At 41.9% G+C, this 13602-nt stretch overlaps 1 protein-coding gene across 1 annotated transcript in view; it reads right to left on the reverse strand.

Annotated features, from left to right (window-relative positions):
* Positions 1 to 3465, reverse strand: part of Colgalt2 (collagen beta(1-O)galactosyltransferase 2) — a 100388-nt gene extending 96923 nt beyond the window's left edge. Inside the window, exon 1 of the mRNA XM_005375048.2 lies at positions 2830 to 3465. Within this exon, the coding sequence (XP_005375105.1) occupies positions 2830 to 3083 (254 nt within the window). The 5' untranslated portion in view covers positions 3084 to 3465. The remainder of the gene's footprint in view (positions 1 to 2829) is intronic.
* Positions 3466 to 13602: the final 10137 nt, after the last annotated feature.

A 13602-nucleotide genomic window follows, 5' to 3' on the forward strand; every position in this document is an offset into this window, starting at 1 on the left:
GTATTTTTATACAATAGAGTACTACTCATCTATAAAGAAGGATAAACTTGAGACTTTTATAGGTAAATGGATGCAACTTGAGAACATACTCATAAGTGAAATAACTCAGTCTCTCATGTGTAAATATCATATTGTCTCCCTAGTGTAAGAAGCTGAAAGAGTAAATAAGAGCCAAATGTACAATAGATATTGTGAAGTGGAAAAAAGCTACTCAAAAGGAAAGAGAAAGTGGCATATGGGAAGGAGAAAAAAGGGAAGGGAAAAGGATATATATATATATATATATAATATGATGGTTAAGATAGTTATCTTACTAATTGCTATTAGTTCATTGAAAAGAAAGGTTTATGCCTATATTGTTTAATCAATTTCTCATGCCTATATCTTGTAATATGAGCAACTACTTTAAAGATAATATGCATTGTTACTCTCCTACAATCTTGTTTTGAAATTTTGTACTATCGGTTTTATTGTTTATTCTTTTCTTTCAAATAAAATTTTTTTTAAAAAAGAGTAACTTTTAGCAGACATGCTGCCCTCAGACCTACAATCCCAGCTCTCAGGAAGCTGAGGCCAGAGGATCGCTGTGAGTTCAAGGCCCTCACGAGATACACACTGAGTTCAAGGCCAGCCTGCACTACAAAGTAAAACCCTGTCTCAACAAATAAATAAAAAACTCATGCTGCAAATTAGCCTTTTTTGTCCTCCACTGTAAACTGCAATGGTCACTACCACTAACATGAACTTGGAGCTTAAGAAAAACAACTTTGGAAGATGGTCATGTAACTTGGAAACAGGAAAGGTCCTAAGGAACACACTCAAAAAAAAAAAAAAAAAAAAAGCCACCACTTAATCTCTGAGTTCGCACACAGTATCTCAAACAGTATGAGTTTGTCAAGACATGAACACTGAGAAGGAATGCTCGGGAGAAATTCCTTTGGGCCCCATACTTCCCTATAATAAATTCTGCCTGGCTTGACCATAAAAGAACTCAGGAGGTGCCTGGGGATGCAGTTCAGTGGCAGACCACATGCTCAGCATGCATCAGGCCATAGGTTCATTCTCCAGCACGACCAAAAAGCAAATAAAGTAACTCGGGAGGGAAGTCTAGAACCTCTGCGCAAGGCCCAGGCTGCCCCGAAAGAATCCTCAAATATTGAGACCCCCGCAGAAGAAGCGATTCGAGGTGAGAGTGCATCGCCAGCTTTCTGTGCCCTGAATCACACACTAAGGTACACAGACTTGCCATCAGGTGTTTTCACAGTATCCCTGCCTCACCCTCTGTCATGTCTCAATTCATTTCTAAAAATTAGGAAAGATCACCATCTACCAATCACCTCCCGATCCAACTCAGTCCCAAAGACAGGCTCTTTTCACAACTGCCAGATGAGGACACTACCCCAAGGAAACCTCGAAAAGAACAGTCTTCGGGCCAAAGCACGTACACATGGTAACGCTCACAGGGGTTTGCCTCAGCATCTCCCAGCCAAGACTTCAATGAACCCATTACCACACCAGGGTGTTAGCTTAGGAACAATTCAGGGAACTTGCAAATACCCTAAGAGAAGAAAGGAAGGAAAGTATTTCCTCTCCTTAGGCAGAAAACATCCTCCCCCACGCACACTTCTCACAAGACAACCAACCAAGCCCTCCCCTTCGCTGCCAACTCCTCTCTGGTGGCTTTCAGGCCAGACCCTGCTCCAGGGTCCTGCACAGAACCTCCTCAGATGTCTCTCCCACCAGAAAGCAAACTCCTTGAAAGCAGAAACCCTGTCTGTCCTACCTGGCCGTGGGGCTTGGCAAAATCCTTTGCAGACTCAATTACAACTAATGAATTGCAGCATTTGTTGCCAAAATCCCACTTACAGTAATTTTCCAGATCTCCCTCTTCCCTGCAACAACATCTGGACCCACTCAAGGCTTATTCTGGAGCAGAAATCCTGAATCCCACTGTGGGGAAGCCAGTCTCCCCAGAAAATGAAACGGTAGTGCCCATGACATCCTCTGCCTAGGGCTTCGAGGGAAATAGTAAAAGCAAACCGTGTATCATTGAAGTCACTGACAACATGCCAAACCCACATTAAACTATTGTTGTTGTTGTTTTTTATAAAATCTCAGAACATCATTCACCTGCACGTACAGCCGACATCTGTGGATAAAGTTAAATGCATGCAAATCAAAACGATTTAAATGTCTTTAAAAGCTACTGGGAGTATTACACCAAATAATCTTCCCTTGCCTGTTGGCTCGATGCAAGTTTGTTCTTTCTCTCTCCTTCTCTCTCTCTCTCCCTCCCCTTTCCCTCCCTTTCTCTTTCTTTCTCCCTTCCTTCCTTCCTTTCTCTCTTTCTCTTTCTCTCTCTCTCTCTTTCTTTCTTTCTTTTCTGACAGGGAAACGTGATCGTCCCTGAAGACAGAACTGGCTCAGCACAGTTAAACCAGCACCTTAGGTCCTCTCTAATGCTTTCCTTCCTTTGATCCCGAAGCAAGCCCGAGTCCTCAGGCTTTCCTAGCAAGTCGTAGGCGTGCAAAGCACACGCGTGAATCAACACCCTCCAAACTTTAACCCAAAAGTTGACCCTGGGGATCCCCAACAAACACAAAGAAAGCGCGCAAAAGAAAACAGTGACGGGAACCCGAGACTGACGTCGCAAACTCAAGTGGCCCCAGGGATCCGGGGCACAGAGCAGCGACAAAGCGAAAGGAGCCCGAGCAGCCGCTGCTCCCCGCGCCACCCGCCGCCCGCCGGGCCCGCGCTCACCGCGGCGCTGCTTCCTTCCATCTCCCATCCCCGCGCGGCCCCGCGCCGACCGCCGGCCCCCTCGCTCACCAGATGGCCATCCTGCTCTTGGGGTAGTCCAGGCGCTCCAGGCAGCCGAGGAAGTGAGGCAGCGCGTGCGCGGCGTTGCGGGCGAGGACGGCCACTAGCACCGTGGGTCTCTGCAGGGGGGACTCCGGGAAAACCACCTCCCCGAGCTTTGAGTCCGGCTCGGCGGCCAAGCGCTCCGGGCAGCAGCCGCGGAGCAGGGCCGAGGGCAGGAGCAGCAGCGACCAGGCGAGGGTGGCGGCGGGGCGCGCAGCCATGTTCGGCCGGGGCGCGCGGCGGGGAGGTTTTGCAGCCAGCGGGGGGCCGAGGCCGGCGGGGAGGGCCGCGGCGGCTCCGGGAGAGCGGGGCGGCTGCCAAGGGATGCGGCTGGCCCGGCCGGCCGCGCGCGCACGCTGGCACCGGACCTGCAGCGCCGGGACCTTCACGCCGCCGCCGCGCCGCCCAGGGCCTGACGCCGCGCGCACCGCGTACCTGCCGCCGTCTGTGCTCCTCCGAGGCTCGGGTTCGCAGACAGCCCTGGCCGAGCGGCTGTTTGTGTGGAGCCCTGCGGAAAGTTCCTCTAGCCCAGGCTGAGCTGGTACAGCTGAGGTCTGTGGCTTCCCCCCAGAGCTTCGAGGTGTGGCCGCGTCTGCCAATGCGTGTGTATGTGTGTGTGTGTGTGTGTGTGTGTGTGTGTGTGTACACAGAACGGTACAACCCTAAGAAAATTTATTCTGCTTTTGCAAACCGCAGTCTGAGGTCCTTCACAGTGATGCAATGAGTCCAATTTTTCATAATGCACCCATTGACAAGTAAGTAGAATTCTAAAATGGAAAGCCACTCCAACTATTTATGACTACAATAAACAATTTTTTAGCTACCACAAAGGCAGAACGTTTGTATTTCCTTAGATATTCAGCTTCTCCTACTATTCATTCCTGACTGACTAAACGCTCAGTAGCACCAAATTTGAAGACTTGGACAGTTTTAAAGTCAGATCAGACCCCGAGAATAAACAAGCTGCTTATGGATACTGTGCCGAAGCCGCTCCAAGTTAGGCTGGTTGTAAATGAGGAGATTCACTTAAGATGGTTTTCTTTTTACTTAATGACCCAGATTAACAGAGAGTAACAAAGAAATGGAAAGTTCATACACTTTGGATTGTAGATGAGAAGTAAAGAGAAGAAAAGGGTGCAGGAAGAACGCCGTTAGCAGGTACAAGGAAATTGCCAGGACACACACGTAGAGGACGCAGAAGGAGTAACGGAGGGTGACATCCCCGCTTTGTGAGACTGTGTGGGCTTTGATCTCTAAGTGTGCAGGGTGATTTGATGCAACTGCGCACTCCTCCCTGACCACCAGTCCCAGTCCAGCTTCAGCCGTGTGCCACAGTCTTTTCGCTAGTTGTGTCAGAACTTCTCTGCAACTCTTGGAAGCCTTCCCCCTCTCCTTTGACCCTCCTCCTCCCTCAGAAGACCATTGTCTCTACCCAGCAGCTCTACAGCCCACTGCTTAGTTGCAGATGTGTGTTCACTACAGGGTCTTTGATCCCCTCCACTCCCCTTTCAGCTCTGGATTTTTCTCCACCATTACTCTCCACCAAGTCTTCAGCTGATCCTTTTCCATCCACTCCTTTCAATCTAAAACGCTAGTTAGTTCTCTCTCATCCACGGAGAAGCTTCTTTAAAAACACGTTGTGTCCTTCTAGTGATCCTGGGCCGAACTGCTTGAGGGGTCTACACTTCCTTTCCCAGTTAACTGCCATCTCTCCCACCACTGTGCAGTGTGGCTTCTATGCTCTCCTCTGAGGCTGTTCTGGCAAACCGCAGAGATGACTTCAGTACTGGTGAATTCAGTGGACTTGCTCTAGTTCTTGTCTTCTCTGTTACATAACCTCTCCTTGATTTCCTCTGGTCCTACTTGTTCTGCAAGCCCCTTTCCTGAACAACACTTTTACCATTTGCTACTCTTCTGGTCCTTATGGCTTCCTAGGATAATTTTATCCTGCCAATCTATGTTTCCTGTCCTATCCTCTTCATCCATATTCATACTTTTATATCTTACAGCCAGAGATATTTCTCTCCTCTACACCCACTTGGAGGATTCATCCCTGCCTGCTCTCAAGGGGCTCACAGTCTTGCCAAGGATGCTGAGTTAAACATCTGTTAGAAGAACCATGGCTAATGTGCAAACAGCTACAGCAGAGAGGAGAGGAAGGCATGGTCACTTCTATGAAAGTAGTGCTGATTCAGGGGCTATTATATAAGGGGCTATTTATATTATTATTATATAATTATATAATAATTATTATATTAAGGGGCTATTTATTATATTATTATATAAAAACAAACCTGTATTGTTCTGTAGTTTTGTTGTTGTTTTTCCTTCTTTGGCTTGTGTCCTACTCAACTTTCAAGACTAAGATCCCCACACTTTAGGACTAGGAAAAAACAAAGATTTAAAATTCATCATTTCTTCACTTTCCTGCAAACAGAGAGTTTAGAGCTAAGAACCCATATTTATATCTGACTTTTCTTCTGATACCTTAAATCAACAGCTGATTGAGCTCATTTTTTTCAAGGAATGAAGAACCACCTAAAACTGGGCTCTGTATGGCCTTTAATGCCATCAAAATGGAGTTGGCTCTACAAAGTTCTGAAGAAAATCACAGCAAAAGGTTTCCCACCCATGCAACTTGCAAAATACCTGCTTAAAACCTCTAATCAATACAGAAACTTAATTTAGTCGCCAAGAATCTTGAAGTCATGACAGGATATATAGCAATTAGAAATCACTTTGGGTGTAGGAGCAGGAGTGGGCATGGGAAGGGAGGAAAGACAGTTGGGTCCTCATCTTACTCACAGGCTTGCCCCATAAATTCTGTAGAAATCAACGATGTGGAGTTTGGGTTTTCTCCCTCATGGAATCAGTGTTACAGTACAGTTATGTCGAGGACCTGGCCAAGATCCCCAACTGCCTGTATGAGGGTTAAGGTGAAGGATGAAATAAGACAAATTTAGTAATGCAAAACAAGGGGCTGGGAGATCAGTGTCTCAGGATGGGCAAAAGCAATGACTCTCCAACCTTGCCACTATTTATTGAGCATATACGTACATTTTTAGAGGGGGAAGTGTACTTTGTCCTGGAACATGGTGGTGATTGCAGTGGGCCAGTAAAAAAGAACAAAGCATTCTTGCAAGGATGAGACAAGGGCCAATAAGGCAACTGCAGTTTCCCCAGGCGAAACTTGTACTGCTGCTACTACATTGCTTTAAAGATGCCTGTTGTCCTCAGCAGGTCTTATCTTGTCCTGTGGGTGGCACAGAGTCACTAGCCGTAGGGCTTCAGCCTGTGACCCGGAGAAAGTGGGAAGTTTCCGCGTTCCAGCTTACAGGGACTGAATGTATAATTTGTGATCCCTAACACAGTTAAGCTGTAAAAACAAATTTAAAAACAAAAGCCACTTGTAATTTTTAAAATATCTATTGCGGATAATGCTCTTCCCATGAAAAAACCGGTTGAATGGAAAATCAGGGCTGTGTACACACGTCTGTTGTCTCCACTGCTGCTGAGTTTTCCCAGTCGTTCCCACACAAATTTGGAAATAAGCACCTTCTCCCCAAGAGATTCCAGCTCAGGAGGCTTCCTTTGGGACAACAAAACCCCTTTTACTTTCCCTTTTAGTACAGCTGTGGCCGGAGCAGGGCCTCTATGGTGCCTTCTTGCAGGAAAACGTCCTAAGGTTTCTGTGGTTCCAGAAGCCAAGGAGAGGCAGAAATAAATGTCTTTGCAGCTGTGACAGCGAGAATAAAATGGATGCTTAGAGTTGGAGCTGAATTAATTTCCATGTCATCTGTCACTCTCTTTCTGTGTGACCTGGGGGAATGGACCTCTCTGAACGTGAATTTCCTCCTATTAAATAAAAAGTAAAAGTTTGTCTCATATTTTCATTAAACAAACTTTTATGAAATTACTAATTGCCAATCACTTGGGTGTTAAATACTTGAATCTTCCCCTGAGAAAGAGTATAGCCTTACTAGGCCTCATGGCTGTCTAGATTTGCTTCTTTTGTACTAAAATTTCATTCCTTCACTACCCAGATGGACTTACTCCCTTATCTTATCCAGCCTAAAATTTTACAATGTAAAATTTACTTGAATTGATAAGCATGCCAATTTCAATGTGAAAATGGTTGAGAAGGGGCTATTAGGCAGTATTTTCTGTCCCTCTTATATTTGGAGATCCAATTTAAATTGGATCTCCTAATCTCAGCACTTCCACTGAGACAGGTTATCAGCGCTGAAGAAAACTGACAGAATGGGGCCTCATTTGGAGCATGGATGACATGCTCAGAGTCCTCATGCCCACAAATCAGAAACCCATCATAGATGTCCTTCGTCTATGATGACAAAGTCCTATGGATTTCTGATTTGTGGGCATGAGGACTCTGAGCCTAGGAAGAAACAGAACATGAGAAGGAGGAGCAGTAAGTTAGTTGCCAAGAGCTAAAGTCAAACCATCTCACTTTCAAAGTGTTGTCTATAAAAATGAGTCTGAATTCCATATAAATGCAACACAGGAGAAAGGCAAGAAACAGAATGGCATCCTTGAAAACTGGCAAGTAGCAGGGAGCAGAGAGTAAGATGCGGAGAGAAAGAAAGCTGGGGAAATATGTGATCTTGCCTCTCTCCCTTTCTCTCTCTCTCTCTTTCTTTCTTTCTTTCTTTCTTTCTTTCTTTCTTTCTTTCTTTCTTTCTTTCTCTTTCTTCCTTCCTTCTTTCCTTTCTCTCCCCTCCCTTCCTCCCTTCTTTCCTTCTTTCCTTCTTCTTTTCCTCTCTTCCTCCCTTCCTAGGGATCATACCCACCGCCTTGCACATCTAGGCAAACACTTTACCATTCCCCAGGTCTATATAATTATATGTTTAAAATAGGCAAAGGCACCTGGGCACAGTGGTTTACACCTGAAATCCAGCACTCTGGGAGGCTGGGGTAGGAGGATCACAAGTTTGAGTCCAGCCTTCGCAGCTTAGTGGCTTAGTGAGACTCTGATGTGTTTTATATCTAGCCATCCCTCTCAGGTCCCCGTGATCCTAGGAGGACCTTTGGAAGGTGATTGGATTATGAGGCTTATACCTGACTTGCTTGTAGGAGGTGAGGCTTGGTTGGGAGAGGTGGGCCACTATGTGTGTGACCCAGACAGTTATATCTCCCTTGTACATCTCCTTTCCTGGTTCCTCCCTTGGCTCTGCTTTCTGTGCACTATGCCATGAGTGGTTCTTGGGCATGCTCCTCTTTCATGCTGTCTTTCTGTAGAGCCAGCTGACCATGGAAGGACTGAGAAACGTGAGGCCAAAATAAACCTCTCCTCCTCTGAATTGCTGGTGTCGGGGATTGTATCTCAGCCACAAGAAAGTGACAAGGACATTATTTCAAGATAGAAAAAAAAAAGAGCTGTAGCTCATTGTGAAGGCCCAGCACTGAACTCTTGTGTGCAGTGGTGGTGGTGGTAGTGGGGAAGCAAAGTACTTGGACTGATGTTTCTCCAAAGGAGATATACAAAAGCTGTAAGTACAAGAAACGTTTCTCAATATCACTAATTTTTAGGGAAATGCAAGTAAAAATACAGTGAGATAACACTTCACATGCCTCAGGATGGCTCCTATCAAAAAGCAGGAAATAACAAGTGTTATGGATGTAGAGAAATTGGGAACCTTGGACATGGATGGCAGAAATGTTATGAAGTATGGCTGCTGTGGAACATAGTATGATAGTTTCTCTAGAAATTAAAAATAGAATTGCCATATGATCGAACAGTTCTCCTTCTAAGAATATAACTGAAAAAATTGAAAGCAAGGTTTCAAAGAGATATTCACGTACCACATTCCTAGCAGCATTATTCACAACAGTGGAAAGGTAGAAACAACTCAAATGTCCATCGACTGATGAGTAGATAAGAACATTGTGGAATATGCCTACAGCACAATCTATCAAAGAAGAAATTCTGACATATACTACATGTCAATCTTGAGGCTCTTATATTGAATTAAATAGGCCAGTTTTTATGTTTTGGATATGAAATGATCCCGCCCTAGACCCTCAAGTGTTCAAAGGTTGAGGTTTTGGAAGGTGATTGGATCACAGGGGTGCTGTATCATCAGCTGATTAATTCAAAGGTAAATCCTTAGCTAAATGTGCTGTTAGGAGATGGGTTGGTGAGAAGAGGCAGTTCACTTGGAGTGTGACCTGGAAGGGTTTCTTTCCCTCCCCAGCACCTCCCTTCTGTCTCTCTCCTACTTCCTGGCTTCCATGATGTGAGCAGCTTTCCTCTGCAGCAGGCCCTTCCTTCCACCATCCCCTTTCTGTGTTTCACCCTGCCAACCATGGACTGAAACTCCGGAAATATAAATAAATCCTTCCTCTTTTAAGTTGTGCGTGTTGGGTATTGTGTCTCTCCCCTGAGCACTGTGATGAAGGCACCAGTCATGAAAGGACAAGTGCTGTGTGATTCCACTTTTATGAGGCTCTCAGAAAATAGTTTAAATTTGAGAAATTAGAGTGGCATTTGCCAGGTAATAGGGTAGGATAAATGGGGAATTATCATTTAATGTATAGAACTTTAGTTTTACAAAATGAAAAGAGTTTTACAAGATGAAAAGAAAGAGATAGATATTGGTCATAGTTGTGTAATATTATGAATATATTTAGTACTCTTGAGCTATATACTAAAATGGTTAAGGTGATAAATTTTCTTATGTATTTTGTCTCAATGAAAAATACAAAAAAATCAATCCACGCAAGTTACCATATTACAGACTTCAGGAAATCATGTGATGAACCCAAGAGACTCAGAAAGAGCATTTTACAAATCCATCACATAACCTTATAGAAATTCTCATGTATGGAGAAATAGAAAGGAACTTCCTCACCCTAATAAAGGGCAACCACAAAATAATCTACAGCTAACATCATACTTAATGGGGAAAGGCTGAAAGTATTCCGTCAATATCAGAAATAAGACAAGAATGACATATCTTAGCACTTCTGTTCAGTGTTATACTGCAGGATAGAGAAGGAAGGAAAGAAGGAGGGAAGGAAGGCAGGGAGCAACGAAGGGAGTGGGGGAGGGAGGCACTGAAAGAAGCGGATAGTGATATTTAAAACTAGGTTAGTATGGAGTAAGAGATATTTTAACATTAATATGGTGGGTAGATTAGTCTTCCTATGCCAAAGGGTCTAAAATTCAATGATTTATTAAAACTGATTGTACTAGAGGGTAACAATGTTGAAAATGGTAAAAAAAAAAAAAAAACAGTGAAAGAAGACCAACCCATAATTTGTTATCCTACCACGCCATTATTAACATTTTGTAGTATTTTTGGAAAACATATTTTTAAAAATGTTTAATTGTCTAGTATCTTTTATTTTGCTGTTTATACTTTTAATTTCTCATATAAGAGAAACAATGTGATCATCAAGCTTTTGTGTCTGATTTATTTCACTGAATAGTACAGTTTTAAAATGCATCCATTTTCCTACAAATGCCTCAAGTTTATCCTTCTCTATGGCCACAGCGCAGAGTAATTTTCACGTGGCATTTTCACTGTGCATACTTTCTGTGCGCATTGTACTCAGCCTTCTTCAGTGAGGCGCCAGACAGTACTTATGGTGAAAGCAGATGTTGAATAAATGTCTATTAAGAGATGGGAAATTTTTTGGACTATGAATTGCTTTTGATCTCTTTTCATATTTACAAAGCTAAGTTTTATTTCAGGGCTGTATACATGCAACTCTTTATTTATAGAAATGCCAACTTATTGTCCCTTTGTAGTCCAGAAAAAAATTTAACATAAAACATTTAAGAAATGCAGAATATATATTATGAATTAATACATGTGTAATCCATAAATCACTAGCTAAAATACCACTAATAAAATAATGACCCTGTACCTAGTACCTGCCTTGAGAAACAGAACATGACCATTAATTGGAGGCTCTCTGTGTCCCTTTTGTGATGACGTTTGCTCTATTACCCAGAGATGAGCACTAGGCTGAATTTTGTTTTAATCAGATTTTTAAATTTTCTTTACTTCTTGCATTGGTAGATTTTTAACTTGGCTTAGCTAAAGTGCTCTATTGCTTGAACAAATCAGTGTAGATGCTGCTGTGAGGATTTTTTTTCCAGACATGATTAACAATTAAATCAGTAGATCTTGAAAGCAGATTCCTTTCATAAGGTGGGTGGGCCTTGTCCAGAGTACTGAAGGCTTACAAGAAAAGAATGAAATCCTTAAAAAAGGAAGGAATTACACCTTTGGGCTCAGGGCAGCAACATCAACTCTTCCGTAGCTCTCCTGCCTCCCAGCCTACCCTGTAGATTTGAGATTTCTAGCCCACAGGAGCCAATTCCAATCTCTCTGTCTCTCTGCCTCTTTGCCCACCCCCATTGTCCCCAGCTCTAGGAGAACTTCAGGAAACTACTTTTTGTCCCTGTAAATTTGCCTATTTTAGACACTTCATACAAATGAAATTGCAGAATATGTGATGCTTTATGACTTGGTCTTTTCTTTCAGCATCATGATGTCAACTTTCATCCATGTTGTGGCACAAGTTGGTACTTTTTCCCTTTCTATTACCAAATGACACCCCACCACGTGAACACACCACATTTTTACTGTACATTAATTAGCTGATGGATATTTAGGATGTTTCCATTTGGGGGCTGTTACAAATAATGCTACTATATATGAATTTTATATAACTTAAATCATATCTTATGTATTCCTTAGTGGCTAACATTTTCTACTGTAGGTTTTTTATTTGAGATCCATTCAAGTTGTTGATTGAAGCTATATATTGATTTTTAAATAATTCCTTCTATAAAACTATACTCCACCTATTTGAGTTATTTCACAACCATTAATGGTACTAGAAGTTCATTTTTAAAATATTGCTCTAGGATGTGTAGCTGGGAATAGACTTTGTCATACTTTGAGGATCTTTCCTTTGCTCTTTTTTTCAACCAGCTCCTGGTTTTTGTTGCTAATCTGATGGATGTGTTATTGTGCTTTGCTTCAATTTGCACTTTCTCACCCAACTCATGTTCTTGAGCATGAATTCATGCTCACTGACTATTTGTGTCTTTTTTTCCTTAGGAGGTGTTTCATTTTGCTTCCTAATTGATTCATAGAAGTTCAATATATAGACTTTCAATTACATGTTCAGATTTCTTCTCCAAGTCTCTTCCAAAACCTCGCTCTCTTTGTGCCAAAAATTCTTGATTGAAATATAGCCAGATTTGTTAAACTGTTTTCATACAGTTATGCTTTTTGTATTTTGTTTAAGAAATGCATCTCTATTTTGAGATTATAAAGTATTCTTTTTACTGGTATGCTGCTACTGTTCTATTTTTTGTTTGTTTGTTTCTCATGTACTACTCTCTTTAAAATAAAATTAAAAAAATAAAGTATTCTTTTGTGTTTTCTCATAGAAATTTTAAAGTGTTTGCCTCTGTACCATTTGTTGAATCATGCGACACCTGCAACTTCACCTCTGTTCATACATGTATGGGTCTGTTCCTTGGGTCTGTACTTTGCTCTATTGACTTTTTTACCTGCCCCTGTACCACCGTCACATACTCTTGATTTAAGACCTTTATAAGATGTTCTCTCTATTTGTTCATAAGAAAAATCTTGGTCATTTTGGCCCTATATCCCTCCATTTCAGAGACAGCTTATCAAGAATCAGGAATCTGTTGAGATTTTATCTTTTGGAATTTTGATTGGAATTGCTAAAATCTATAGGTCAATTTAGGGGAAACTGCCATAATTACAATTTAATCTTTAATCTTTCTGTCCATAGGCACAGCGTATTTGTACTTTTCCTTAGGTACCCTCAAATAATCTTCAATAACATTCAAATGTTCTCTATAAAGATCTTGCTTACTTTTTCCCTAGGTACCTTATTTTTGCTGTTTTGTTTTAAATGTAAGCAGCCCTAAGAATTAACTATACTACATCTTGATTTCATAAATGGGGAATTTAGATTGCACTGGAAAAATTTATGGAAAAAACAGAATGGCATCTAGAATATTCTAATTTTTTCCACATGATAGAGATCCCTCAAATATGGTCATATGTTTGAGTAGTAATGTATTACAGTTTTCTAAATATTCTACCAGAATTACTGTCACCAATTCTTGAAATCCAAATGACAAATTCTATGGCTTGTGCCCCCAAAATGAGCAAGATCTAGGAAAGCCTGATGATGAAAAGCTTATCTTGACTGTTAACTGAAAATTTTCAACTTGAGATCATTGTCTTACACAATACAGTGAAAAATCTTTTTCTTTTTAACACACTAAAGATTTACATCATAATTCAATGCTTCCTTTTCCTCTAGAGACTGTAACTGAATTAATGCATCTCTGCCTAAATGTTAGAGATTTTTTTATATGAATAGAATGGCCTGGGTCAAGATATCAAGTTGGGAAATCAGTGCAGCAAGTGCTAGATTACACAGAATTCGATTAAATGCCGTATACTCAGGAGGGAATCTTATTTGTTATTACTGAATTTTTTCTAACCATTTTGGTTCTCTACCATAGTGAGCTATTGAAATACTTACAAAAGCAGAAATCCTTCAGTCTTTTAGAAGCTGAAACTCAACCCTGTTCTTTGGTGAATTTCACTTTAGATTGCCACAATAGCATCTTGATTCTGTAATTTAAATACTAGGTTTGCAAAGTGGCCTCATATTTGTGTTTGTTCTTAGCCATTTCCGATCAGCAAGACCTATCTA

This window comes from Chinchilla lanigera, unplaced genomic scaffold (assembly GCF_000276665.1).
Source record: "Chinchilla lanigera isolate Chin_1 unplaced genomic scaffold, ChiLan1.0 scaffold00005, whole genome shotgun sequence".
NCBI classification, from domain to species: domain Eukaryota; kingdom Metazoa; phylum Chordata; class Mammalia; order Rodentia; family Chinchillidae; genus Chinchilla; species Chinchilla lanigera.